The 27,253-nt window shown below is 46.8% G+C and overlaps 3 protein-coding genes across 12 annotated transcripts in view; 2 read left to right on the forward strand and 1 right to left on the reverse strand.

Annotated features, from left to right (window-relative positions):
- The first annotated feature begins 521 nt into the window (after positions 1 to 521).
- On the forward strand, positions 522 to 10,031 carry LOC135388315 (uncharacterized). 4 transcript variants are annotated; one of them, XM_064617790.1, is made up of 7 exons: positions 584 to 600; positions 730 to 943; positions 3,487 to 3,622; positions 4,388 to 4,500; positions 4,939 to 5,015; positions 6,960 to 7,031; positions 9,063 to 10,031. In XM_064617790.1, the coding sequence occupies exons 3-7, from the start codon at positions 3,509 to 3,511 to the stop codon at positions 9,197 to 9,199; spliced, it is 513 nt and encodes a 170-aa protein (XP_064473860.1). In that variant the 5' UTR covers positions 584 to 600; positions 730 to 943; positions 3,487 to 3,508; the 3' UTR covers positions 9,200 to 10,031. The 4 variants fall into 4 exon arrangements, with proteins under 4 accessions (XP_064473861.1, XP_064473860.1, XP_064473862.1 ...); XM_064617791.1 differs by lacking the exon at positions 730 to 943 and having other exon boundaries at positions 522 to 600; XM_064617789.1 differs by lacking the exon at positions 584 to 600 and having other exon boundaries at positions 622 to 943.
- Positions 9,819 to 27,253, reverse strand: part of LOC135388314 (uncharacterized) — a 37,151-nt gene continuing 19,716 nt past the window's right edge. For 6 of the 7 annotated variants that reach the window (XM_064617786.1, XM_064617787.1, XM_064617783.1 and 3 more), the window contains 7 exons: positions 21,079 to 21,249; positions 18,732 to 18,976; positions 18,115 to 18,215; positions 17,077 to 17,164; positions 15,808 to 15,981; positions 12,421 to 12,540; positions 9,819 to 10,200 (listed from right to left, as the gene is read on the reverse strand). In XM_064617786.1, the coding sequence (XP_064473856.1) occupies positions 10,024 to 10,200; positions 12,421 to 12,540; positions 15,808 to 15,981; positions 17,077 to 17,164; positions 18,115 to 18,215; positions 18,732 to 18,976; positions 21,079 to 21,249 (1,076 nt within the window). In that variant the 3' untranslated portion in view covers positions 9,819 to 10,023. The remainder of the gene's footprint in view (positions 10,201 to 12,420; positions 12,541 to 15,807; positions 15,982 to 17,076; positions 17,165 to 18,114; positions 18,216 to 18,731; positions 18,977 to 21,078; positions 21,250 to 27,253) is intronic. The other variant, XM_064617788.1, reaches the window with a different exon arrangement.
- LOC135388317 (cuticle protein 65-like) overlaps positions 10,813 to 27,253 on the forward strand; it is a 49,912-nt gene continuing 33,471 nt past the window's right edge. Inside the window, exon 1 of the mRNA XM_064617793.1 lies at positions 10,813 to 10,986. The gene's annotated coding sequence lies outside the window, so the exon portion shown is untranslated. The remainder of the gene's footprint in view (positions 10,987 to 27,253) is intronic.

Genomic DNA, 27,253 nt, shown 5'->3' on the forward strand with positions numbered 1-27,253 from the left:
GACGGATGGATGGATCGATATGTTGAAAAAAAGATAACCATCGAGACGGAATTCGGCCGCACTCTATCTCTTAAAAATTAACTTCACTGCACAGCACACTCCCAGCAAACCATAATCCCGTATTGTTACCTCCGAAGATTTTACGCAAAAGGCGTACGCTTCCAGTTCTCAACAAATTATGGTGGCGAGGACGATGTCATTCGGGATGATGGTTGCTCTGCGGTGAAGTTCATTTTCAAGAGTGTATGTCTTTCCTACTGTTCGATAATTTTCAGAGTGTTTAATAGTAGAATATTGTATACGCATGTGTCTTGGTAACCCTTACCTTTCTAAAATATCGCCATTACAATGAATATGCCGATTATCTGTGTCCGTTATGCTTATATGTACACATTTTACGAGGTAAATAACTCAAGTTTCAGTTCGACGTCAGCAGAATCCCCTCTGTTGTTATTCGCTTTGAAATATGTAGCCTCCAAGAAACCCGCAGCCTCTAATTCATGGCACAAACATCGTAAACGCAGAATGTGTCGGCGAAGCGGCAGTAACAGCAGGTGCGTAAGACCCCACTGACGCCATCAATACCTAGGAAGTGGACAGGTACGGCATCCACAACGTATCTTCCTCTAACCTGCAGACAGTCCCTAAGCTAGATGCGACATGCAGCTGTGGCGGTAGCTTCCACGTCGTTTGTCGTAAATTTTAATTTGCATCTGTCTCTGAACACAGTCGCAATCCTGATCGTGGATCTCATTAGAGTTCCACCTTGCGCAGCGTGGCTGGGTCCCATGTGAGGCCAGGTGTTTGTTCCTTGCTTGGGACACCTGTAACTTACAGTGCAACAAGTGTGTCTGGGGTATACGCGAGGTACCGAGAAGATTGGTAAAGGTGCTTTATGCTTCGTCGAGCCATCTTTTGTTTCCTCAAGGCAATCAGGACGGACGTGAGTCGAGCATTATTGAGTTGTGCGGTTGTATGTGTCGAGCTGCGACGCGCTGTTCGAGAGGACGAATGGTGTTTTTTTGCGTCATACACCCTAAAAACAGAACTTCACTGCATAGCACACTGTACACCAACCGTTGCCACGAATGATAGGATTATCCCTTGTGATTCAAAGAGACTGGGGGCGTACGCCTTTTTGTGGCAATTTGGATATATGAAAATTGCCACAAAAAGGCGTACGCCTCCCTCTGTCTTCCAATCACAAGCGATAACCCTATCATTCGTGGCAATGGTTGGAGCACAGTGTGCTATGAGGTGAAGTTCTGTTTTTAGAGTGTAGAACGACTTAGCGCCGTCGTTAGTGTCTATCGAATCTGTACTTATTTTACAACACCTCCATCGATCTTTATCAGCAGGTCCGATCTTCGCGATTTTATTCAATCATGATTGGAATGTCGTATGACAGGCATATTTTTACAGTAAACATGACTAACTTCCAGAGAGTATCTTGAGTAGTCTGCTCAAGGTACTCTGCTTTAGTTGGTCACTTTTCCTTACTTACTCTTTTCGAAATCAAGTGCTTGGTATGTACTGTCTCCTTCATTATGCTTGCTTATCGAACGAAGTATCCAAGCGCGGACCCCAAACAAATAAGGGGCCGTCACTATGCATGCCCAGTGAAATACGCGGCGAGGAATATATCTTTTCTAGGACCCCGAAGCCTGAGTACCATATTCTGTTATACCAGCTGCGGCAGCAGTTTTGCCCCAACTGGCGTTCTTCATTACTTACTGCGAAATGGCATGCCTCAATCTGGACGCAAACAGTTGTGTCCGTGACAGTAGTGTTCCGCGGTGCTGCCAGCGCTCGCCGAGTCAGTCCGCAGTGCAAATTAAGGCAGAAAGTAAGGAGGTAGTGGAGAGTCGGGCAGCTTCGGATTATTTTCCCCTTGCATTTTAAGAAGTAAAAGGTGCTAAGGATGTAAGGTGATTAATATATAAAACAAGTTAGATACACAGAGCAGTCTCGTGAAAGCAAGAGAAATGCGAGGGAAAGCTAAAACCATTGTCTCAGTTCCAGCGGTGGCTCCGTCTACCTCATGAAGATACGTCCAATGCATAATGTGGGTCCCCGTGCATCTCGCCATCTTTTGCCTGCCTAAATAAACAATGCTTGTGGCCACCCCTATTCCCCAAAAGTGTTACTCACATTCCGGGACTATGTAGCGGTGGTTTGTCTATGGCACCCCTACCTCTGGTTTGTTTAGTGTGCATAATGCATTTCAGCCATAATAACAGGTGATACGTGGATTTTGGTTGCCTCATGTTCGGGGGTAATTCAGTCTTTCTCTGAAGAGAGGGTGCTCTGTTTGAACTTGGGATGGGTGTATATCATATCAGTGTGTTCACGAGACATCCGCATTTACATGAATGCGACAGAAGCGCATGAACTTGACATGTCACACTGAATGCGCTCATAAAAACGCATCGCATTCAATCCGCCAGACAGACGTGGATCAACATGGTAGATGTGCAGTGAAAGAGCGCATGTACACAGAAGATGCGCATCGGAAACAAAAGGAGGATTATGGGAAGGCGTTTGCTGCGGGACAGTTCAGGATCAGGCCAGTATCTGTGAGGACGAAGAAGCAGAAGAAGCTCAGGGGCGCTGCGGGGTACATTTTCTTTTTTTTGACGAAGGAGACGGAAGTGATGATGATCCAAGGAGTAAAGAAAATAAGGAGTGAGTGTGACGTCATTCCAGGCGATTCCGGAAGTTTGGGTGAAGAGAAACAACTGGGACAAACAATTCTCCTCTTCCAGCTCGGTTTCACCAACGCTGATTCCTGAATCGAGACCAAGGGTAGCTAAAATGCTATAACTTGAACTTAACACTGAATTATTTTTTGCAAACGTTAGTTGGTGACATAATGAATGTTTCAGTGACAATAACTCCCTTTGGTGAAGCAGAGTTAAGCGTTAAATTCAAGTAAAAGCACCGTTGATCTGGGTTCAAATGTTAATCTGCGTTGGTGAAATCGGGCCGATCGTTTAGCTTAATTGTATCTTAATTGAAGCGTAATTATTTCTAGAAAAATAAGTTCACAGCGTGCAGCGACACTGCTGCGAAATTTATTGTCTCACTTGTCCGTTGCCAGTATCTATGCCGGTCTACGCGATCTACGCAGGGGGCTGAATTGTTTGTCCCAGTTGTGGCGACGTCTCATCGCACATTGGTCGGCTCCGGTCACCTGATCTATATGACGTGCGCTATATGTCGTCACTTCCGCTACACTTTCGTGATTCTGAAACAAACGGCGGTGCTCCCTTCTTAGTTTTAATTTTGTTAGTTTTAATTCTCTTAATTTTGTTCTTGGTTACCACCATATTCCATGCACACCCTTCAATGCATGTCATATACGGCTGTGAGATTAACTGCGCGTCTTAGTCTTTATGTCGAAAGTCATTATGTACTATAGTTGGCGTGGCGAACTTTTTCCTGCACAGCATACTCTTCATGTTCTCGAATAATGCGCATTTTCAGACACGCTGCTCAAACTGGAGACATGTTAACTAAGGTCCTCCCTTTGACGTTCCTGCTCTGGGGAAGCCAAGCGCTGGCTCAAAGGAAGAAGTCATGCGAAGCCATGCCAGCGAGCAACAGTGTCAGTTTCGAAAAGGTAAGGCGCGTTGGAGATAATCAGGGATGGCGTAACATTATATAGTACGGTCAACGACATATATTATAACACTGGGTATTAGGGCTGCAGTTTATGCTTAACAACAAACAACAAAAACAACTTTATGCTTATTCTCTGTTACTGTACTGCAATGAATGGTATGCATTGGAAAATGAACACAAAAATACATGCGAAATATGACCGCTGTGGATTTCTGAGAGCGACAACGGCAATCGACTGCATTTCGATTATGATGATGACGATGATGATTGAGATGCCTTATCGCGAAGGGCGACACTCTCCCCCATGGGTGATTTGCTGCTGGAATTTGGTGAATAAATAATGACGCGCCCCAGAGAGCCCTGTTTTTCAAACAAGTTTAAAACATGTTTTTAGAGTACAGCCTGGATAAGTTTAATTTGAGTCTCAATCTTCTCATGGTTTTCTTCACAATTCTAACAGCAAGTTGTGCACAAAAGCTGAAGAAAATCGGTGTAACCCACAGGTCAATTCTGGTCGTCGTACGAAGTTATATGCGGGGTTTGTTGTATAGACGAGGGTCTCAACTCCCTCGCCCTTCACGGTGATTTTGTCCCGTACTAGCCCAACCCGTAGTACTTTCATTAGTATTGTTATGTCATTCATTAATTAATAGTATTACTTTGACACTATGTTTAAGTTTAAGGACACTTTGGTGTAACATGGTCATATTGGTTGACGTCCTTCCTCAGCAGCAGCTGATAACAAATTTCGATCTTGTTGAAGCTGAGTGAAGCTCCATGGTACGAATCGTGGACGTATCCTGAAGGAGACGGACGTTGCGTAATTCGATCCTACGACCTCAAGAAACAAACGATGCTGCGGAAAGAGAAACACAAGTAAGCCCCAGTCGCTGCTTTTTGCTGGCGCGAGATGAGTAAAGATATATATTGCACGAAGGTTGCTTTGAAAGGAATCTGTGTTACATCAAGTGCTGTATATTACTTTCATTTCGTTATTTTTATGCCTTGCCAACGACGCGATTTAAAACCGGAAATCAGAACAATATGTACATTTACGATGCGTTTTTTCGAAAATTAGACAGGCAGGTGAATTCATATTGATGCCAGCCAGGGCAGGGTAGCATGGTTGTAACTCGTTAATTTAGAGTTAGCCCAGATTGCAGTGATTGCAGTGCCAGATATTGTGTTTCTGCACCCGTGAGGATCACAAGCGGCTACTATACGTATACCGCTGTCAATCCGTATTCATGAAAGGACCACGTTCCTCACGGTCTGCATTCGCGAGCGTAATGTACATTCGCGAATCTCTTGCAGAATATTTGGCTTTACTTCCAAGAGAGAAACTCTGCCCTTCATTATTCAAGACAACGTACAGTACTTAAGCCGTGATGGTGAGCATTCATTTGTTTGAAGTATGCGTACAATGTCTACACAATACATGCCTCCTGCACGGAATCTTTTTGCCGTGACTTTGACTTTGACTTTATTGTTTCCAAATTACATTGAACAATCTGCTACCATTGTGGACTGCGAGGCAAAGGCCTGTGATGCAGTCCGCAAACCATACAAGTTACATATAACAGAGGATCAGTAATTATATGCTTGTATATGTTACAGTTAAGCATATATGCACAGGTACGTGCATAAACGTACGCACCAACATACATACGCACGCACATATAAAATACGACAAGTAATGATTGAGAACATAAGGAAGAAATTAAAAGTGAAGTGAGCGGTGCGCGTAACTGTTGCACAACTTCCTGGGTGAAATAACCGACGATTAATAAACGCTCAAGGCTCAAAGCATGTCACGACTGATAATCTGACAGTTAACAGTCTGTTCTGCTGACGCACATATTCTATAAACACTGAACGACTAGCACTCAGCTAACAACTCATCATGAAATTTTCACGATTGTTTAATAAGTACATCATAAGTAGGCGCCTGACATTGTTAGAACGAGCATCTTCCCTCAAATGAAAAGGCAAGGAGTTCCACGATTTTCCTCCCCAGTAATGAAGCATCATCTTGAATGAGTCCTGAACAATAGTTGAGCAACAGTCGAAACACGTATAACTTACCGAAGTAAATCAAAAGTAAAAGCATATAAGACCGGGAGTCGCTGACATTCTGTAGAGAGCAGGTTCTTTTACAAGATCTACACTACCAGAACAGTCTCTGTACGAAATATTGGCGAGTTAGCTACTTGACAAGCGTAGTCATTAGGGCTCATTCGTATAAGCACAGCGCACAAAAACACGTGTTTTGGTGCTAAGTAACTAACGCGCCAATATTTCGAACAGGGCCTGTTTTTGTCAAGTAAGGAAGGGGCGCTTGTGTTATATCCTCTCTTCTTTGTCCTGTGTTTTGATCCGTTGTGCTTTGCGACGGCTTGCTGACACCTTCGACGTACATCATTTATGCCAACCGCTAACGGACGGCACATAGCGGAATAACCTCATACTAAAGTAGTTGGAACGTTCTTGACGAGTTAATTCATACCCTCATTATAACTGCTCATAGCTGTCAATGGTACATTAAGCAGCTATGCATAAAGAGCAAAAAGGTCGATAAGCATGTAACATGAATTTTGTTCCTACAATCTAAAAACAGAACTTCACCGCATAGAGCGGAGCCACTCATTGTCATGGATGGTAGGGTTATCGCTTCTGATTTGAAGAGAGAGGGGGCGTACGCCTTTTTGGGTGAAATTGGATAAATGATAAAATTGTGAAATTGGATGTATGATAACTGACACAAAAGGCGTACACTCTTAAAAATGAACTTTACCGCATCGCACACTCCTAGCCAACCATAATCTCGATGATGATATCGTTATCTGCCCTGTTGTTTGTTGAAAACGTTTGTTGAAAACGGGAGGCGTACGCCTTTTCTTTTTGTGACACTTATGCTGTTCATAATCGTCACAAAAAAGGCGTACGCCACCCGTTTTGAACAAACCAAGGCAGATAACGATATCATTCGAGATGATGGTTGGCTAGAAGCGTGCTATGCGGTGAAGTTCATTTCTAGGAGTGTACGCCACCCCCTCTCTTCGAATCAGAAGGGATAGCCCTATCACTCGTGGCAATGGTTAGCGCGCGCCGTGCTCTTGGTGAAGCTCTTTTTTTTTAGAGTGAAGAACCATTGTGTGGACCATCGTCTGGACCGTCGTCAGCGCCACCATTTCGTAATGTTTGTTCCCGAGAACGATGACATACGATATGTCGTGGCTTTAAGTCGCGAAGGAGCTATGGTCTTGAATGCCGCACCAGGATGATGCAAAGATGATTCAGTTGACGTATATTTGGATGTTCGTATACCCGTGCAGGTTCGATGTACCAACAGGTTTTAGCGACTGACAACTCCACATGGGCTTTCATACATGTCTGCTGGGAAGGAGGTAAATGCTGCTGAATGTTTACATATTTCAGACGATTTTTTTTCTCGCATGGGCCTCTTTGGTATATGAGAAAACTTTCCCTTGTTTCTGTTTCCTTTCTCTCAGGGAATATTTGTTGCGTATTGAATTGTATTGGATCCGTCGCGTAATTTTGTCTTGTTTATGATGGTAGACGAGTGTCTTGCCATAAATGGCAAAAGTGGCGTAGAATACAGGCAGTGCCACGTACACTCTAAAACAGAGCTTCGCCGCATAGCACGCCATACGAATGATAGGGTTATCGCTTCTGATTCGAGGAGAGAGGGGGGCGAACGCCTTTTTTGTGGCAATTTGGATATATGGTAATTGCCACAAAAAGGCGTACGCCTCTGTCTCTCCGCGAATCAAAAGCGATAACCCTATCATCCGCGGCAATGATTGGCGCACTACGTGCTCTGCGGTGAAGTTCTGTTTTTAGAGTGTACACTCTCAAAAATGAACACGATCCTAGCCAACCACTATCTTGAATGATATCGTTATCTGTCCTGATTTGTTAAAAACGGGAGGGGTACGCCTTTTTTGTGACACTTATGCGGTTCATAATTGTCACAAAAAAGGCGTACGCCTCCCGTTTTCAACGCACCAGGGCAGATAACGATATCATTTGAGATTATGGTTGGCTAGGAGCGTGCTATGTGGTGAAGTTCATTTTCAACGGCAAGCCCTTTCAACATCACCACCACCACCATCATTTTTAAGAGTGTATATTATCCCTTTCACTGCCAGGTAGGGCTACAGGGGCAGATGGATGACGTCGTTTCTGCATGATAAGGGAATGATATCAGGACCATGATATCAGTGAGTGCATACACGCGTACATATACGTATAAGACGTGCTGCATACACGAGGGGTGTTCAAGTCAAACCGGGACTTTCTGTCTCCTGAGTGTACAAATGGCTCGCGCTACTCCTTTTTCGTCATTTTCACACACGACAGGCCTCCGCATTCACCACGTGGTGGTCCAAAGTTTGTGCAAAACAGAAGACTCGTGCTGGACAAGATGGCCGACAACGAGGTGAGCGCGCACATCGAACAGCGAATTGTCATGAAGTTTCTCGTGAATGAGGGCGTAAACTCGTCTGCAATTCATAGAAGACTTCAGGCTCAGTATGGTCACGATACACTTAGGCCCAGCAAAGCGTTTGAGTGGTGCAAACGGTTCCGAGACAGCCGTACATCAGTGCAGGACGATTGGAAGCAACCGGGCTCGCCAGCTCCCAATAAGTTCCGAAGCACCCCGTCTGCGGGTAAAGTCATGGCCACGGTTTTCTGGGACAAGACTGGCGTTGTTGATGTTGATTTTCTGCCCAGTGGTACCACCATCAATAGTGCATATTACTACCAGGTTCTCAGGGATATGCATAAGGCGCTGAAGCAAAAGCAGCCGTGGCTCATCACCAAAGGAGTCCTCCTCCTACAAGACAATGCACGCTCGCATACTGCGCATCTCACGACACGCACCTTACAGGAACGTGGCTAGGCGTTGCTGCCACATCCCCCTTACAGTCCAGACATCGCCCTTAGCGATTTCCATCGCTTCGAGCCACTGAAGGCGTTGCTTGGTGGCCTCCACTTCAGCTGCGACGACGAGGTCAAGAATGCGGTCCGATCATGGCTGCTACGCGCCGGTAAAGATTTCTACGCTGCTGGCATCCAAGCCCTCGTGAAACGCTGGGACAAGTGCATTAGTGCAGGTGGAGATTACGTTGAAAAACAAAAACTTATTTCTCGCCTGTAAGTTAATTTTACTTTTGCGAAAAGCGAAAAGTCCCGGTTTGACTTGAACACACCTCGTACATGAGTGTCCAAGGCCGCTCTGCTTCTTGTTGACTAAATGTTTTCCGTTACAACAGACGGATCGTTTCTGAGACGGCCTCAGCAGGGGATCGCCCATTTCCATAGTAACCAGGCACAACCGTATTAGTCAACCACCTTCTTACATGTTCGCCTGAATAACACAGATCCATCATGTTTTCTGTGCATCTTTACAGATGGGGTGCGCAATTTGATCCTGCTGACCCGTGACCGGTGGTCAAGAATCCCGCCGTTTGTAGACCAGCAAATTCTAAACGTATTACAAGAAGCTCAGATGGGACCCCTTGTGCTGAGTGCCACACGTTGCGCATAAGTTATTTGACGTCTTGATAAAGGAGCATGGAAGGGACCGAAATAAAATGTGCAAGGAGAAACACAAATCGGGGTTACAAGCCACAGGGTACATATTCGCGGAAAAAGTACGAGTGCGGCGAGCGGTCCTGGTGCGCGCAAGAGGGCTTTCAATCTCGGGGATCTGTGACGTCACGTCAACCGACCAATAATGAGGCGCGCGCCTTCTTTTCTCTCCTATCTTTTTTGCAGTATTTGCTCGTCCCGCGTCCGACACAATCAAAGCAGCCGACTGATCGCCTTGCTAGGCAGTAGCAGAGCAGTAGCAGACAACTGTAGCAGACGATTATCGGTAGCCAATAAAAGTGATCGGATGATCTGACGTCACACGGCACTGCAAGGACCTGAGACAGGTCGCCGCCGCTGCGCGCACCCTTGTTAACTTTCTCAGGAAATGCGCGCTTGCCTATGGAAATGCTTTGCGTGACAGCTTCCGAAAATAGTATGTTTTTCATGGAATAAAAAAGAAGTACATATTCGAAGTGCCTTCCTTGCTCCTTTAAAGTGGATGTAACCTTGCGAGAATAGCTAAGCTTGTAGCAAACCATAAAACGGAACGAATATTTCACGACGAATTGTTTCTTCGAAAAACAGAAGATTTATTCGTGTTTGTTACATTCAAGGTGGCAACTGTAAATTAATTATTTTGCTACGAACACTCTTTGAGCTGTTTAAATGTTGCAGCATATACAACATTCTTGTTTATATATAATACATCACGGCCACGATGATAGAGAGAAAATAAAGACAGTAGTGTGATTTGAATCAAAGCAAATAAAGGAGGTGTCATCGGTCGAAGAGTCTGTGCAATCGAGGAGGATCACACGGTTTGCCTGCGGACTCCACCATGGCCACACCCCTAGCGACAGCCCTCATGAGTGGATGCTTGTTCCCGTCGCATGTCCCGAGAAAGTCGTCGTACTCCATGTCGAAGATGGCGATGCCGGTCGACAAGGTATGGCACTATCGGACAAAAAGGAACGCTGAAGGAATTGCTGCTCTTGTCTCCACTCTTACTATATGTTGAGCGGTACATGTACAGGAACCTTACAAGCATGAAGAACGTAGAATAATTGATGGAAGTTTCTGCAGCCATGAAGAAGGGAATATTTCTTTTATAGCATATTCACACGAGCGAAGTTCTCACGGAATAGACCTCTACCCGAGAAACGTCATCATGACGTTGGTAGACAGACTGAAACCGAAACAAATCTGAAGGGGAGAGCTGGGACCCACGAATGGGCACTTGTTCGCTGCCTCCTATTGAAAGAAAAGTAGGACCAAAGGTCGCGTCCCTTTCAGGGACCATCGTATAATCCTCTCAGAATCGTGGCTTTCAGGCGCGACCTTATTCGCCCTTAGCTTCAAGCGTAGTTCAACTCTCTCGACGCTCTCTTTTTGCACCAGGAAGTTTCCACTATAGTCCATAATCATCGTGAATATTTAAAAAAAATTGTACACATGAAGACGATTATGATAATTATCATTGTCACATGCGTTAAGGGAAGTCTGAAGGACTGAGCATGTGCGCGCCGCTTAAAAAAAAAACTTAATATTGGCGCCAGGAAGGTTGGGAGTCGCCTCCTGGTGTTCACTGAACGAACCGTGCCGTGGGGATATTTCCGAGCAGTATTCGCAGATTGCATATCAAGAGACGCAGATTGCGCATCAAGGCATTGTACGCGTAAAAGGCTTACCAGCGATGATCTTTCCTGATAATGCACTGTGAATGCGACATATGTGCTTCAAGTAAGTCGCATTTTCATTCCAATGGGCGCGTTTTCTTATTCAACCCGAGCAGCCATGGAATTGGGTAACGACGTCAGGGACTTTATCATCACGTGACTCCAGATTAGCCACCTTTGACCGTAATTTTCGAATGGCTAGAGTTACTCTGCGCTCAAAATGGCGGGCTGGCCTAACGGGCGAGACGATATGGAAGTGGTGGCATACTGTCTGTTTAAGAACTTACCACAGATGCGTGCACTCTGGCAGAGTTTGAAAATGTTCGACAGTTTATAACCAGTCCTACATTCCCAAATTGAACACCACTCAAATTGTCTGTCAACAGGACGATTGGTAGCAGACGACGCATCGTCGTCTGCTAGCTTGTGTGTGACGTCATAACGACGGCTACCCTTCTTCAGAGCAGAGTAGAGAACAGTTGTCTCTCCATGGCTACTCTGGCTAGTTTTCGCCGGCTCAAAGTAACTGGGAGTTGCCAGAGTTCAATAAGAAAACGCACCCAAAATTACACTTTTTTCTGTAAGCAAGAGAAACGAAACCGAAACGAGGATCCCCACGAAAAGGAGGCACAGAGGCGTCCCTAGTGAGGGTTTCGCCGCCCTGTATGCTTGACATGGCACGAACATCGTGTTCTCATTAGTATATGAGGGACTTAGTTCGGGTAGACATGCACATCTGGTGCAACTCACGAAATTAAAATATGTCTCTGGCGCAGCTGTAATGCTAGTAATTTGTAGCACATGTTCTCTCGGGGGCATAAATCCTGAAGAAAGGCGTCTTTACGCGCGTTCTCAACCGTCGCCCACGCACATAAACATACTACTTTATGCTCGGCACAAATCAGTTGGCCTGGATGTAGTAGCACGACACACGATCTATTACTGTGGCTATTAGGGATCTGGAGAGGATTTCCATCATGGTTGGTATTCCGTAGGAGTGTGCGGCATCCGTATCAGGGGGCTTTCTGGACATTCTTGTCCTCGTTTGAAGGCATTTTGGACTTTTTTGCAGGTATCTTTGCGGGAGGGGAGGGTTCTGTAATATCTTTGGAGTATGCTAGTTGGTGTGATGGGGTTCTCCGAGAATCCCTAGCCACTACTGCCAAGGCAACGGCTGCATACTAAGCCTGCCTGCATATAAAGGGGTTAAGAGGACAACGCAACCACACTATAGAAATCTCAGCTGCAACGTTCCTTCACATTTATCTCCAGAAAATCGCTGTGCGGGTAAAAAAAAAAAAAGCACGGCTGAACTCGTATTGTATGCTAGCAAAACGGGAACGAACGAGAAGTAGATCGCTTGTGCAATTTTTCTTCAACTTCAACTAGCAACTTCATTTGAGAGCAACTTCGCATAAAGTCAATATCCGCTCACGAATCACGAGTAACTAAAAATCGAGCGTTCGCAATTACAGGCACAAAGCTGACTGAGTCTTACGATTGCTTTGTCACTGGCGCCGTCCAGTGAAGACATCCAAACGTCGCCTTTCCATATCTCAATGCAACCTGTATCACTGTTCAGCTTTCTCTGCCATTGCAACTTTTCTCCCCTGCATACCTATAGAGGGTGGAGATGTGGAGATGTCTTTTATGACACAACCAATCACTGAAATACAGGGTTGTTTGGATTTAATCCACATGGATTTTATCCGGTGGATTTTTTTTGATTTTATCCACACAATTTAATCCGGATTTTTTATAGGTTCTGTCCAGATGTGATGTGAAAGACAATCTTAATTCAACGTCACACGGAAAACTCGCGCTCTATTTTATTGTAGTGTTGACTGTTTACAAAAGCCCTGGTACGTGCAACATGAACGTTTAACTTTTTTAACTTTTTAGCTTGACTTTTTGAACTTTTCAGATTTAACTTGTTTCCCGTTTTCTTTTACTTCTGCCCACTCAGGAAGAGGCTTTCTTCTGCTTCCTGGAGGCATTGTAACTGAAGTAAGACAGCTAATAGTTACAGGCGTGTAGAGTTTGCGCCATTCACCCACGCGTGCACGGGACTCTATACCTTTCAGAAAACAACGGAAACTCATTCAATGTTACTGGGACAGGCAGTTTCATATACCGAAACTACAACAGATCAACCGAAATCAAGAAGAACAGCAAAACACATTTGTTTTTTACTCTGTGTCACATTTCTAGGCTTGTCTATATATGTCCCTTCGTGTTGCCTAGTCTCGAGGTTTTACGTTATGCATCATCTTCACCAGCTCGCTTGCTTCCTAGCCATTTTTTCATTGTATATATATTCTCCAAAAATACCCAGAAATATCCGGGTTTTATCCAAGAAAGCCCACTGAAGAGGATATTTTTAAAAATACCCGGATTTTTTTCAACCCTGGTGAAATAGCGATTTGTGTTGGCCACGTACGAGTAATGACCAGGACGTCGAAACGAATCGGAACCGAAGCGAATTTTTTCCGCCATTCTGGAACTGAACTCGAGCCGGAACTAATAAAAAAAAATAAAGGCTACTCCGAATCGACTTGACAAATGGTACAGGCTGTCTCTCTTTCCGTCGGCCAAAGCAAGCCTAAGTCAGCCCCTCAGACTCTGGCTCCTAGGGTCGGTTTTAAGCATCGTTCCATTAATATAGATCCCGTGGCACTTTTCCAGAAACACGATCGAGATAGTGATCATCTTATTCTCATCATCGGCGATTGTACAGTTGTGGTCTAAGGGCCAGTTCTCACTTGGCGGCGCCCGACGCGGCGTCGTGAGTGGGCGGCGGAAATTGGCGCGCATTTCCGGAGTCAGGAGAGGAAAGGCGTCAAGCCAAAAAAAAAACAAAAAAAACTGCCATGCCGACCTTCTTACACGGCGTCGGCGAGAGCTGCCGAGAACGACAGCTGGCGACCAATTAGGTGACGCAGAAAGGCCACGCCTCCTGATTTTTTCGTCTGCTTTGGACGACTGAATGCGACTGTGGTGGGAACATGAAAATCGTGCGCACTGACGGGGCGGCGGAAATGCGCCTCTACTTCCGCCGCCCCGTCAGAGCGCACGATTTTCATGTTTCCACCACAGTGGCATTTCGTCGTCCAAAGCAGACGAAAGCTCAGGAGACGTGACCGTTCTCTGCAAACGCCGTGAAAGAGATACGAGGGTGGTTCCATAAGTTTCCGGCCCGACCAACTTTTAAGTCATAGAGACGAAACAAGTATCACTTTTCGACATAGTCACCCTTAACTTCGATGCACTTTTAATACCTTTCAACCAGCATTCTTATACCCTTGAAAAAACAGTCCGAAGTTTTGTCCGCGAAGTGCTGAAAAACTCACTCTTGCACCTCACTATCGTTTTGAAATCTCTGTCCTCTGAGATCCCTCTTCAAGTTTGAGAACAGGAAGTAGTCACTTGGTGCCAAGTCTGGACTGTAGGGTGGGTTGTGGATTTCTTCGAAGCCGCGCTCCTTCAGTGCAGCCTTGGCAACAGAAGCCGTGTGGACAGGGGCATTGTCCTGGAGCAACCGGACACCTCGAGTCAACCTGCCGCGCCTCTTTTCCTTGGTGGCGTCTCGCAGTCGGTGCAGGAGTGAAGCATAATAAGTCGCATTCACTGTGGTGTTCCTCTCTTTGAAGTCGATGAGGAGGATCCCGTGACAATCCCAAAATATTGTTGCCATGATCTTCTTTGTGGATTGTGTGACCTTGGCTTTTCTTGGGGGTGCTTCTCCTGGTTTGCGCCATTCCATCGACTTATTTTTTGAAAGGGGATCATAGTACAGCACCATAGTGTCATCCTTTGTAATATATTTGACTTCAATATTTCTTCTTCGTTCTCTTGACAGAGCTCCAAAAACTCTTTGGCACAGACGACGCGCTGTTGGTTTTGAACTGACGAGAGAAGTCGTGGCACCCATCTCGCACTGACCTTTTTCATGTGAAGGCCCCCGCCGATGATGCGAAAAACGGTTGTTTTGGAAAGCCCCAGCCTTTCTGAGATTTCCTTCACCTTCAGACGCCTGTCGCTCAGCACTTCATCCTCGACAAGAGACAAATTTTCTTGTGTCACCACTTCCACTGGACGACCATCGCGTGGATCATCTTTAATGGACTCTCGCCCCAGTCGAAACTGCTTAGCCCAGTCTTTTACCGTTGTGTACGACGGAGAGGCTTCCCTGTACACGTTGTCCAGTCGCGCTCTAATTTCTTTAGGCGAAAGCCCTCTTTTGTCAAGAATTTTATCACAGCGCGGTACTCGATTTTTTCCATTTTAACTGAAGAGTGCACCCTGGCTGTTTGGAATGGCGCTCTCCAACCGACAAAAGCATGGAGAGGGTTGAGGGTGGTGCTCTGGCCCTCCAACAGATGGCGCCACGCGTCCTTAATGGCATTTTCCAATTCGCGCGAATTTTCTACCTTGGGCCGGAAACTTATGGATCCACCCTCGTAGGTATGGGAATTTTTTTGGCTCGACCTCTCTCCTCTTCCAACGCCGGAAATGCGCGTCTATTTCCGCCGACAGCTCACAACGTCTCGTCGTGCGTCGCCAAGTGAGAACTGACCCTAATAGTTTATGGAGCACGTTCCAGCGCATCCTTTCCCCAAAGTGACACGCAAGCAGCAAATGGGAGCGTACGCACTTATATACACGTGCCTATACGCAACCGAGTCACCTGTTTGCAAGTCCGTACGGTACCATTCGCTGCTAGCGTGTCACTCTGAGGAAGGAACGCGCCGGAACGTGTTCCGTAAACGTTTGTCCAGCACTCTACCTGCAGAACAATTCAAAGAAGCAGGTAGAAATTTGACTTTGTGGACCGCTGTGATGATCAGGCCTAGTCATTATAAGAATAGCGGAATAAAGCACGTGCCTCAGTGTAGCGGACAGTTTCCGGAGACCCCGCAACGACGGCCTGCAGACTTCCAGGGTTGTTGGAATTGCTCAATCTAAATCGTCCAGCCGAGAGTGACAGCGTTATCAGGTACTGCGGCGTCGGCTTGGAATGTCCAGACGGTTGCGGCATTGAGTGCTTTTCGAAGTCGTCCTTGCATATTGGAGAGACAGAGAACGAAGGAAAAATAAATTGATGAAGTGTGACGTGTTCCAAATTTTTACTATTCGTGATAGCTGCATGCAGTGGCATACACAAACCGACATGTTCTGTGTTCAGAATGTGTATCATTGTTCTATTAACATCACACAGTCAATAATTTTACACCTTTATTCGCTCAAAACAGGTGTATTCTTATAAAAACACCCTTTTCTATCCCGCAGACTGAAGCAAAGGGTGCAAGAAGAGCATTACTAAAAGCGTAATATTGACATACACCACATTTTATCCAATGTCGAGCATTAAGGGTGCAAAGTGATGTGTTGAAAGAAGTGTTTACGTCCAATACACCTGTTTACACCCAGCTTGGACGGGGAGTATGGTGTTACAAATGGTGTTTTAATTCGTGAAAGAAAAATTATGCTGGTTTCACAGCTCCGCTCAGCAAGTAATCACATTATACGTGATAACCTGAGTTAAAAATACAGTATTTGACACGGAAGAATGTTAGGAATTTAGCTGGTATCTTCGACTCGTTGTAGGCATACGTGTTAATTGCAAAAACACATTCCCGTTACCGTTACAAACGTTTTCCGCCCCACTATACACTTAACGAACGTGCCTCAACAAATTGTATTTCAGTATATGATCCATCCGATACTCCAAAATAGGCTACCGAGGGTGCCCAGGTCCCTTCGAAAGCTAACGAGGTGTGCATGTTGCGCATTGCGCTCCGGTTTAGGTTGTATGATGGAATCGCGGTTGGATGTCTGTTGAATGGTGAGTTGAAGTTGAAGTCGAATGGCTTTCAAGTTGAACAGTTGTGATGCCGATAATGGCTTTGATGTGTGTCGTGAAGGGAGGTGAGCAAGACCCACCGTGATATCATGTTGAATGGTTTTCTAGAAAAGTTAAGTTAACCTATGTGAAACCCAATGAGCTCCCCCAAGTTTACGTCACAGTTAACATAGGCTCATACCTAAATATTTCGTTATCTCTATATGGTAGGTCCCAATACCGATCTACAAGCCCTACATGAAATTTTTCTAGACAATTTGGTAGTAGGTCTTATGAACGTAAGCTACTCACTATCATCTTGAGGTCCACAGGGCACTGAGATACCGTGTCAGCTGGATCAACAATATGATGAGTCCAAAATATCACAGAAACGTTGTAACTGCAAAGCAGTGTAAATTACTCAAGAATCAATAGGCAGCAATCAAGGCAGAGTTGTGCCTATGTGATTAGTCGTGGTACAGCTCGAAGCACAGTTAACTTGTACGCGCCTCCGACCTGCGGAGAGCCCCCTATAGCCACCCTATAGCGGCACTTAGGCGAAACGAAACGATAGGTTGTTTCGACTGTCCCACTTGTGCTGCGGGGGTGTCCGCCTTGCTATGAGCTGTTGATTCGGGCATTGCACTACCATTGAATCCTTGCGATATCGGCCAGCATACACCTTTACATAATCGCCGCAACACGAAACAAACGTCGCGATGATAGCTGAGGGTAATGCGATGCCGAGTCAACAGCTCATGGCATGGCATGGACACCCCTGCGGCAGAACTGGTACAGGCGAAACACCCTTTCCCTTTATTTTTCTTTAGCGACGATAGGGGGGCTCCCTTCGCGCTCCGCAGGTCGGAGGCGCGTTCAAGTTAATTCTGCTTCGAGCTGTACTAGCGGTTACCGAGACGAAATTTAAAATCTTAGTTGTTTAGCAAATCAGTAAAAATAAGGCGTATTATACGGAACTAGAGGAAGTAAAACTTCTATGTGGATAACACGTGGACAGAAGCCATGCGTGTGTGGTAACATGGCAGCCATAATGCTTGTGTACGCGTCATGGTGTGTACGTACCTCTATATTGTTTCAATAAGGCACCTGCACATGACGTCACGCGCAGCCTTCGAGCGCCTTTGAGTCACGTGACACGGGGAAACATGGGGGAGGGGGGTGCACCACAGACGTCATACCTGCAATACTGCATATACACAACACAACAATACTGCAGCAACTCAAGGCATGCCCTCCTACTGTGACTCCGGTGCGGCTATGTGTTTTCCCATGTCACGTGACCAAACGTGACGTCGCCGCAGAAGCCTCATTCCTGCATATACAACCCACCTTGCGTCGATAAATGGGAAATACTGTTGTCGTTTTGCCGATTGTGATGGGACGACGAGAACCAGCGTTTTACCATGGGCAGAGAAGCAAGTGCTGATGTGCTGAAAGATGCAAAAGTACTCCAAAAGCCGGGATGCGACATAACGAAAAAGATAGAGAACTCTGACTTAACATAACAAACTAATACGGTTTACTCGGACGTTTCGTCCGTCTTTAGATGGAAATCATCAGTGCCAAACTGAATGAGAGAATCCACCAACAGTCACTATTTGAGGCGATGTGAGTATCGTTCGGGAAGGGGGCCACGTTTTTGGTTACAAATCGAGAGGTCACCACATATGTGCCAAGACTCTAGAAGCTTTCTGGGTCCCCCCCCCCCCCCCTTTGTTCGTAGGCCAAGGACTTTCTCATTCAGTTAGCACTGATGATGTCCGTCGCATGACGGACGAAACATCTGAGTAAACCTTGTTATTTTCTTATGTTAAGTCGGAGTTCTCTACTTTTTTCCGTTTTGCTGAAAGACGTAAGGCAGCAGGAGGGTGATTACAACTGAGACGAACTAGATCAATTCGTGCGGACTGCCGCCGCGTCTGGTGTCTTAAAGAACGCTGGCTTACGCTGGCGAAGGCAGCAGATATCAAATTATTGTCGAGAAGGGTGGCTTCGAAATGGATGACTGCTCCGTCCAGGTTATACTGCTTGAGAGCGTCCAGAAGCCCAACGCAGAATGTGTCCCGGTGTTTGTCTACCTTCACCGTGTCTTTGATATGGTCCGTTGCTGAAGGGCCGCCCACAGCCAGGTACACGGGACGGGACTGTCCTTTATTGATCTTCGCAGTATTTTTCAGCAAGGTCACGTCACCTTTTGATTTGTCATGGATTGTCAGTAAGACCTCCACTTTTCGGAGACGCTCTGTCTCAAACAGCGCACCGCCAACTACAGTGGTGTACAAGAGTTTACGGAACTCGAAGCGACATCTTTTCAAGTCCCTGGGGCTTCAACTGGTCCACCCCTCTGAATGGGTGCACATGCCCGCTTTCTTCCGGCATGAGGATGTAGCTGAGGGAGAGAAAGACAACGCTTCTGTGTTCCGCAAACTTTTGTACATGACTGTACCATGTGCAGCGATGGTCTGTACCGTATTTAGTATCACGCGAGGTACTGGTTTCCAAAGTCTATTAATATATACACGCCAGTATGATGTAGCAGTATTAGTGCTGTCATTATTGGGGATACATTATTCTGGCACAGTACATAGGACTTAGAAGACGAATTGTTACGAATCAACGCTGTATCTGCTTGAGTAGTCAGGTAACTTCAAGAATAATTCTGTGACAAACATGGTAACATTGTAACGTTGTGTGCAGAGGGAGAGTAAGAGGATAATTTAAGAGTGGATGTTTTTCAAATAGCTTAATGTGCAGTTACTTTTGCTTCACCCTGCGCCGAAGAACAGCAACTTTAGTTGATCGCAAGTTCAATAGTATAGCGATTTCACTTCAATTCAAGCTATCGTATGAGGCACACCATTTTCGAACTAAATGAAACAAAAACCCATGAACTGATGTCATGCCGCTTCTACGTATTGCAAAAGTTACAACTACCAAGAATACTTGAACACAAGTATTCTTCATGAATAGCGACTGCTATTTTGTCGCAATTTTTGAAGCCGAACATTGGTAGCGATGGCGGAAATATTACCGACACTAGAAATTGCAATAAATAAAATTCACCAATTCGAAGTGTCTCAGTGTCGCAAATGTTTGGATCACTAACTTTTAATAACACACTTTTCTTCACCTCCCTGCACAATGACACAGGGGATGCCAGCTCTTCCGAACCCAGCACGTATATGCCACTGTCTCAGGCTCGGAGTTCTGCGGAGGTCTCTCTGAGCCAGCCGACATGCATGGCCTTTATTAGTCAGAGTAGCGGCACTGAGCTCCACAGGCGAGCAGGGAAGCCATCTTGTTTCCGCTCCGCACCAGTGCCATCCCTAATTGAGGAGCAGAAACAGCTAACATATAACAATGCTCGCCGTGGAGGCCGTGGGTTAGGGAAGCTTGTGTGATTGTTGTGCTGTATTATCTATGTATTGTCCAAGGGACCGTCCAGAGGTGATCAAGGTGAGCTCAAAGCTATCAAGGCACCCACCGCGGAGAGCTGCTCGTAGCAGGAACATAATTTCGGAGCGCACTGGACAGATGACATCGTGAGGGCTGTGAAGTGGCTCTAGCGTGGCGCGGAAACAAAATGGCCTTGCCTCTCCTGCTCGCCCCTGGAACTCAGTGTCGCTACTCTCAGGCAAAGCTTATTTGGTGACTCGAGGCTTCATCACACTGCCGCCAAGGTCACCTTTCAGACCGTTCTGTGCTGCAACGAAAACAAACACGTGTATCTTGGGAATAGACCTCTACCCGAGAAACGTCATCATGGCGTTGGTAGACAGACTGAAATCGAAACAAATCGGAAGGGGAAGGCTGGGTTTCACGAATGGGCACTTGTTCGCTGCCTCCTACTGAAAGAAAAGTAGGACCGAAGGTCGCGTCCCTTTCGGGGACCATCGTAATCCCATCAAGACCGTGGCTTTCGAACGCGACTTTGCTGCCCCTCGATTCGAGCGTAGTTCAACTCTACCAAACTGGTGGCGCTGTCGAACACATTAACGTCATTTCTTCACAAACAGGAAAAGGTCTATTAGAATTGGAAATTAATGAAAAATATGGAGACGTTAGTCCCAACCCAGTCAGCACTGGCTACTCCTAAACGCGCATGTGGGCGGAACACTAGCGCCAGAAAAAAGAAAGAAACAAACAAACAAACAAACAAAAAATCGTTACTTTAATACTGCGAAATTAACCGCTTTCACAGTATTGAGACAAAGCAGTACCACAGACATATCACTACCCTCGTTTTGCTCTCATATGGCGAGAGCGCTTTCTGTTAAATCCTACGTAGTTTACCTTTATAGGGCGTAACATCCTCCAGCTGTCCAGGACTTTGAAGTTGCACGAAGCCATAGACGAAAGCGCTGCAGTATTGCCGAGGCACATGACGAACCGAATACTCTGTAACTTTCTGGTTCCGGATGTAAGCGCACCAAAATGGCCGGCTCCACGCAGGCGCGAAGTCGTCTGTGGTTTAAAGTAGCCTCGACTATAACTGCTCTTCCTCGCGGGATCCTATACATTCGACACGCAATGCCCTATGCATGTAGTACCCTATAGTCAGACTGCAAACCTGAGGCCGTTAGCGGAAGGGCCGCCAAATGACATGTAAGTCAGAGCTGTCGCGGTCCAACCAACCTGCCAGGGATTGCCGTTCGGCGTCCTCTCGTACCCCCGTCGCTACGGTTCTGCGTGTAGTCCGACCATAATTTCGAATGACTACGTTCTCTGCCCTGATTTGTTGAAAGCAGGAGGCGTACGCCTTTTCTGTGACAATTATGAAGTGCATAATTGTCACAAAAAAGGTGTCGCCTCCCATTTTCAACAACTCAGGGCAGGGAACGATGCCATTTGAAACGATGGTTGGAATACAGGTGAAGTAACGGCCTCCCCTGTTTTCCGCGTGGACTGTCCTTAGCGGCACTCTCCCAAATTTCAACACATCAAGGGGCAACATTTCAAGGAGAAGCGTACTTGGCATCTTCAGTGCACGCATATCGATCTACGAATATCCCCTAATTGCTGCCTTGGTTACTGCAAGCTTTACCCTCTTCCCTGTGTGGAGACGAAATGCCTTTGCGCATACATGCTGCAGAATGTAACTCACAGTATGAAGAGTACAGTTTTCGCGGGCGAGGGGCATCTAAGCATAAAACACATCAATTAAAGGAGAACTACAATCTGATGTATTTGATGAACTATAATCCGCATGTATTTAGTTACGGGTTTAATAGATTGCCGGTTTCACGTCAGTCAGGGATGGGCATAAATACATTTTTTGAGTATTTAAATATAAATACAAAATACTTTGTTGGCAGGGGTATTTAAATACTCTTCATAAATAGTTTTCAACTTGATTGATTGATTATGTGTTTAATGGCACAAAGGCAACAAAGGCCATAGAGCGCCAAAACTATGGTGAGTGTGTCGAAGATGATTATGGGAAAGATGATGTGAGAGAGAGTGTGTGGTAGTTAAAACCTATCTACAGGTATGAGCGATGAGATTGACCAGGATAAGAGAGAGAGGAGGATGACGATAGCAAGCGAGCATGGCAGTTAAAAGCTATCTACAAGTGTGACAGTGAGATATTTACATGAGGAGTTCGGTGATATTGGATAAAAGCGGAGCAATGCTTATCATCTACATCTGACTAAGAAACCCACACGTGGTCAAAAATTTAATGACGTTATCAAAGGGCACAAGAGGGGTGTCACCCAGTAGAAGGGCTGGGTGGAGTGGGACATGGTATCTGTAGAATGCGGTGAAATACTGTTGGCGTTGGTGTTCGAAGTGAGGGCAGGATGCCAGTACGTGCAAGACAGTCAAGCTGTCACCGCAGTGCGCACAGGCTGGCGGATCCTGACCTCTGAGTAGGTGGTGATGCGTGAGCCATGTGTGTCCAATCCTCAATCTCGCGTACAGAACTTCGGATGATCTGTTGATGTGTTCAGTCCGATGCGGGGGGGGGAAACGTCTGGCTGTGTGAGGTGTAGCTTGTTATTTTCTTCCATGTCCCACTCCTGCTGCCAGTGTGCAGACAGCTCTCTTTAACACTGGCAGGATGTCTTGGTAGGGTAGTCCTAGAGCTGACTCCTCTTGTGCCAACGCTCGCCGAGCCTCACGGTCGGCTCGTTCATTCCTCGGGATCCCAGTGTGGCTGGGGACCCAGCTGAGACAGATTGAAAAGCCTCGGGAACAAAGTTGAGTCGCAAGCGCTCGTACTCGCTTGACGAGGTGATTCTTGCTGTCATAGCATGAAAGCAGCGCACGCACAGAGCTTAGCGAATCGGAATAAATTACTGAATTTTGAAGGTCGTTTTGTTGAATGTGCCGCAGAGCCAGGAAAATCGCGTAAAGCTCTGCGGTGAACACGCTGTCTTTTGCGCGGAAAACCTGAAGCCGTTTTCATCAGCCCACTTAGATAGACGGTTGATCGTGAGCTGCACCTGTCTCTCAGCTGTTGAAATACTTGATGCCGAGTAGGAAACCTGGACATCGTCTACGTAAAGGGAGTACTGGACGCCAGGTGGGATGGCTCTCGCTATCGTGTTCATTTTCACAACGAATAGCGTAACGCTCAGCACAGACCCCTGTGGAACCCCGTTCTCTTGTACAAAGATGTCAGACAAAGTTGAGCCCAGACGGACACGAAACTTTCTATCTCTGAGGAAATTATCGATGCACCTGTACATGCACCCTGTGATACCACATGCGTGTAGATCTTGCAGAATCCCGAAACGCCATGTGGTATCGTACGCCTTTTCGAGATCAGAAAACACGAGTACGCAGAACTGCCCTCGAACAAAAGCCTCTCTGATTTGTGATTCTAGGTGGAGTAGGTTGTTCTGGGTGCTTCGGCCCGAACGAAAACCACTTTGGTGTTTGTCAAAGATGCCTGCCTCTTCCAAAACATATACGAGCCTTGCATTTACCATGCGCTCGAAAGTCTTCTCAAGGCAGCTGGTTAATGCGATGGGGCGATAACTAATAGCAGCAGACGGGTCTTTCCCTGGCTAGAGAACCGGAACCACTTCGGCTAGCTTCCAGGACAACGGAAGAGTTCCTTCTCTCCACACACGGTTAAAAGAGTAGAGTAAGATTTGTTGCGACTGGGGTGTTAAATGCCGCAACATGTCATAGTGTATGCCGTCAGGGCCAGGTGCAGTGTTCTTTCTTGCCTGTAAGGCTCTCTGAAGTTCATGTGCGTTGAAGGGTACATTGTAAGGAGCTGTATCTTGTTTAGGTTGTTTAATGATGCGTTTTTCAGCAGCAGTTTTGTGTGACAGGAAACGCTGACTGTAATGCGAGGAGCTAGACACGTGTTCAAAGTGTCCGCCAAGTATGTTAGCCTGTTCCTCCAATGACGTACAGGGAACGCCATTCTGTGAAAGACAAGGCACTGTAAACCCTTTGTATTTCCCGGAGATCTTATTGATACGGTCCCACACAACCTTGGCTGGAGTTCGCGAGTTCAATGTACCCACAAACTCCTTCCACGAGTTGCGCTTGGCCTCCTCCCTTGTGCGTTTGGCTGCAGCACGCTTCCTTTTGTATTGGATCATGTTGTCAACTGTCGGGTATCGACGCAAACGAGCCCACGCCTTTTGTTGTTCCTTGCGCGTCCGTTTACAGTCGTCGTTCCACCAAGGCTTTGAACGCTTGGGCAGAGAGTACGACGTCTTGGATATGGATTGTGTAGCAGCATGTATTATCGTGTTTGTTATGAATTCGTTGGCCTCGTCGATACTCACGTTGTCAGTGTTGTGTAGGGTCAGGTCAGCCAGCACGCTGAACACCGCCCAGTTCGCATTCTGCAGCCTCCAGCGGGGTTTTCGCGTACACAGCACAGCATCATCACACTGATACTCGACCCAAGTTGGAAAATGGTCACTGCCATAGAGGTTTTGGATCACGTGCCACTGCAGATCTTGTGCAATGGTCGCACTACGGATGGAAAGGTCCAATGCAGAGAATGTCCGTGTTGATGTGCTGCAGTATGTTGGTTGTGTTGTGTTCAGGAGTGTGATGGAGTGGCGGAGGAGTAAATCCTCAAGAAGTCTGCCCCTCGAATCCAAATCTGAACATCCCCACAAACGGCTGTGTGCATTAAAATCCCCCATAATGAGGCATGGGGCTGCCAGCTGGTCTAAGAGATCTTCGATATCCTGTCGCTGCACATCTGCTGCAGGAGGAAGATATATTGAGCAGAGCGTAAGTGGTGTAGAGAGATTCAATCGAACAGCCACAGCTTCCAATGTTGTTGTCAACGGCACCTCAACTGCAGCAACAGACCGGGATGCTAGAATCGCCACTCCACCTGAGGATCGCGTAACCACCGGGCGATCCCTCCTAAACATTTGGTATTGTTGGGACGGATTTGTGTGTCCAGAGTTCAAATATGTCTGTTGGAGGCAGACGCCAATTGGCCTGTGCGCCTCCAGGAGGTCATGCACATCATCAACATTTGGAAGCACTCCCCTGCAGTTCCACTGCATGAAAATCTTTTGCGTATTCAGCATGTTTGGTGTACTTTGGGCGCTTGCACCCTGGCTGGAGGTGCCTTCGGTGACACCTTCTGCAAATGTCCTCTACCTCGACCCGGCTGTTTCCCCTTCTGTTGATCTGGGGAATTCTGAGGGGTTGGCGATGACCTCTGCGGCGTGCAGCAGTCATCGACATCCATCGACTGGGGTACGGTTTGGACCGAGCCCTCACCGCCCCCATTCCCTTCGGAAGAGGTATTGCCAGCCTGATTGGGGCTGGCGACCTCCTTGTGGCCAGCCTTTGGGCAGGCCACGTTTCCCTTGGGAGACACATGAGCTGTGTCCCCAACGTTTGTGTTGGGAGTGTTATGTGGGGACTCAGTCTGAGTCTCCACAGATTTCCGAGGTGGCGCCACTTCCCTGCGCATAACCTCGGAGTACGAGCCCTTTCTAGAAAATGCCACCTGTGCCTTCGCTGCAGTATAAGAAAGATTCTGCTCAACTTTAACTTTCAGGGTTTCCTTTTCGTCCTTCCACTGTGGGCAGGACCTGGAGTATGCTGGGTGGCTGCCACTACAGTTGATGCATTTCACGGCATTTTCACATGTTGGCGACTCATGGTCTTCCCCGCACACTTTGCACATGTTGTTTGTCCACGGCATGTCTGTGAGCCATGCCCAAAGCGCTGGCATTTAAAACAGCGCCTTGGGTTTGGAACGTAGTGCCGTACATTACAGTTGAGGTAGCCACCATGTATTGTAGATGGAAGAGTGTGAAGTTGGAATGATAGTACGACATGTTTTGTTGGTATTTCGTTGCCGTCTCTACGCATAATTATTCTCCGTGCACTGACCACTCCATGCTCTCTGAGATACTCCTCAATTTCAGAGTCAGAGCACATCAGGAGCTCTTCCTCTCTTTTACGATGTTGAGTGTCTTGTGCGGAGTGACCGTGACAGGTATGTCGGCAATTGCCTTCAGGGACTAGAGGGATACGCTCTGTTCCTTTTCTTGGACCTCCACCTGGATGTCACCAGAGCGGAGCTTTCGAGCAGAGTAATTTTTGCCTATCGTCTGTTCCAGAACTTTAGCAGTTGCAAATAGAGACAGCTTTGACTGTGACTTGATCGATTCATCTGCGTGTATGACAAGGACTCTAGGGAACCATGCTGGCTGTTTCTGGTAGAAAAACTCGGTTGCTGGATTATCTTCGGTGCAGCGCCTCTTCAGGCGCCGATCATGGGGGTTTTTAAGGGGTTTGTTTGCCATATGTGTTGTGTGTGTGATTCAGTGCGGAGGCCGTGCCGCCCACCACCGAGCCCAACCAGGGGACCGTGCTCCGCACGGTGGCACGTACGTGCCCTCACACTATACCCAGGCGCAGGCGCGTAGCTCTGCACGAGGTTGACCCTTGCCGCCGCAGCGACTAAGCTGGATAGCCCTGGCCGGGCCTTCCAGGACCACCCGACTATGGGAAGCTGGGGCCAAAGCGGTGTGTTGCTTTCCCGGAGGGGCCTTAAGGGTCCTAAACATCCTCCGGGGCCACTCAACCGCCAGGGTCCCCTTTTCCCCAGACACGGGAGAGCCACGCACAGCTAGGCGTGGAGGTCTCCCTCCCGCGGCGACCCAACCGTAAATGCGGGAGGGGGTTTTCAACTTGAGTATTTAAATACAAAATATAAATACGGTATTTAAATGCCGTAACTACTACCATAAATACTGTGAGGAAGATGTTATCTGGAATTACAGAAATAACGATGATCATACATCGGACAAATCAGCAAGGAAGAATAGCATTTATTTGTTAGATTATCATGGCGATTTTAATATTAGATGGTGGTGGTGGTGGTGGGTGGTGATAGGGCTTGCCGTTGTCGGCCTCACGTATGTGGGCAACGTCACGACTGACGCCCTGGGGGAATGTGCGTCCTAGGCCGACTTCTAAGGGAACTGTGCCGACATATGTCTGAAAGCGTCTGAGGAAA

Source organism: Ornithodoros turicata, chromosome 3, assembly GCF_037126465.1.
Source record: "Ornithodoros turicata isolate Travis chromosome 3, ASM3712646v1, whole genome shotgun sequence".
Classification (NCBI taxonomy): domain Eukaryota; kingdom Metazoa; phylum Arthropoda; class Arachnida; order Ixodida; family Argasidae; genus Ornithodoros; species Ornithodoros turicata.

Excerpts from the sequence above, each read along its gene's own strand:
- LOC135388315 (XM_064617791.1), top strand. The coding sequence starts at position 3,509 with ATGTTAACTAAGGTCCTCCCTTTGACGTTCCTGCTCTGGGGAAGCCAA. Across the intron at positions 4,501-4,938 it reads CTGCGGAAAGAGAAACACAA|AATATTTGGCTTTACTTCCA; the intron begins GTAAGCCCCAGT and ends AATCTCTTGCAG. Across the intron at positions 7,032-9,062 it reads ACATGTCTGCTGGGAAGGAG|ATGGGGTGCGCAATTTGATC; the intron begins GTAAATGCTGCT and ends GCATCTTTACAG.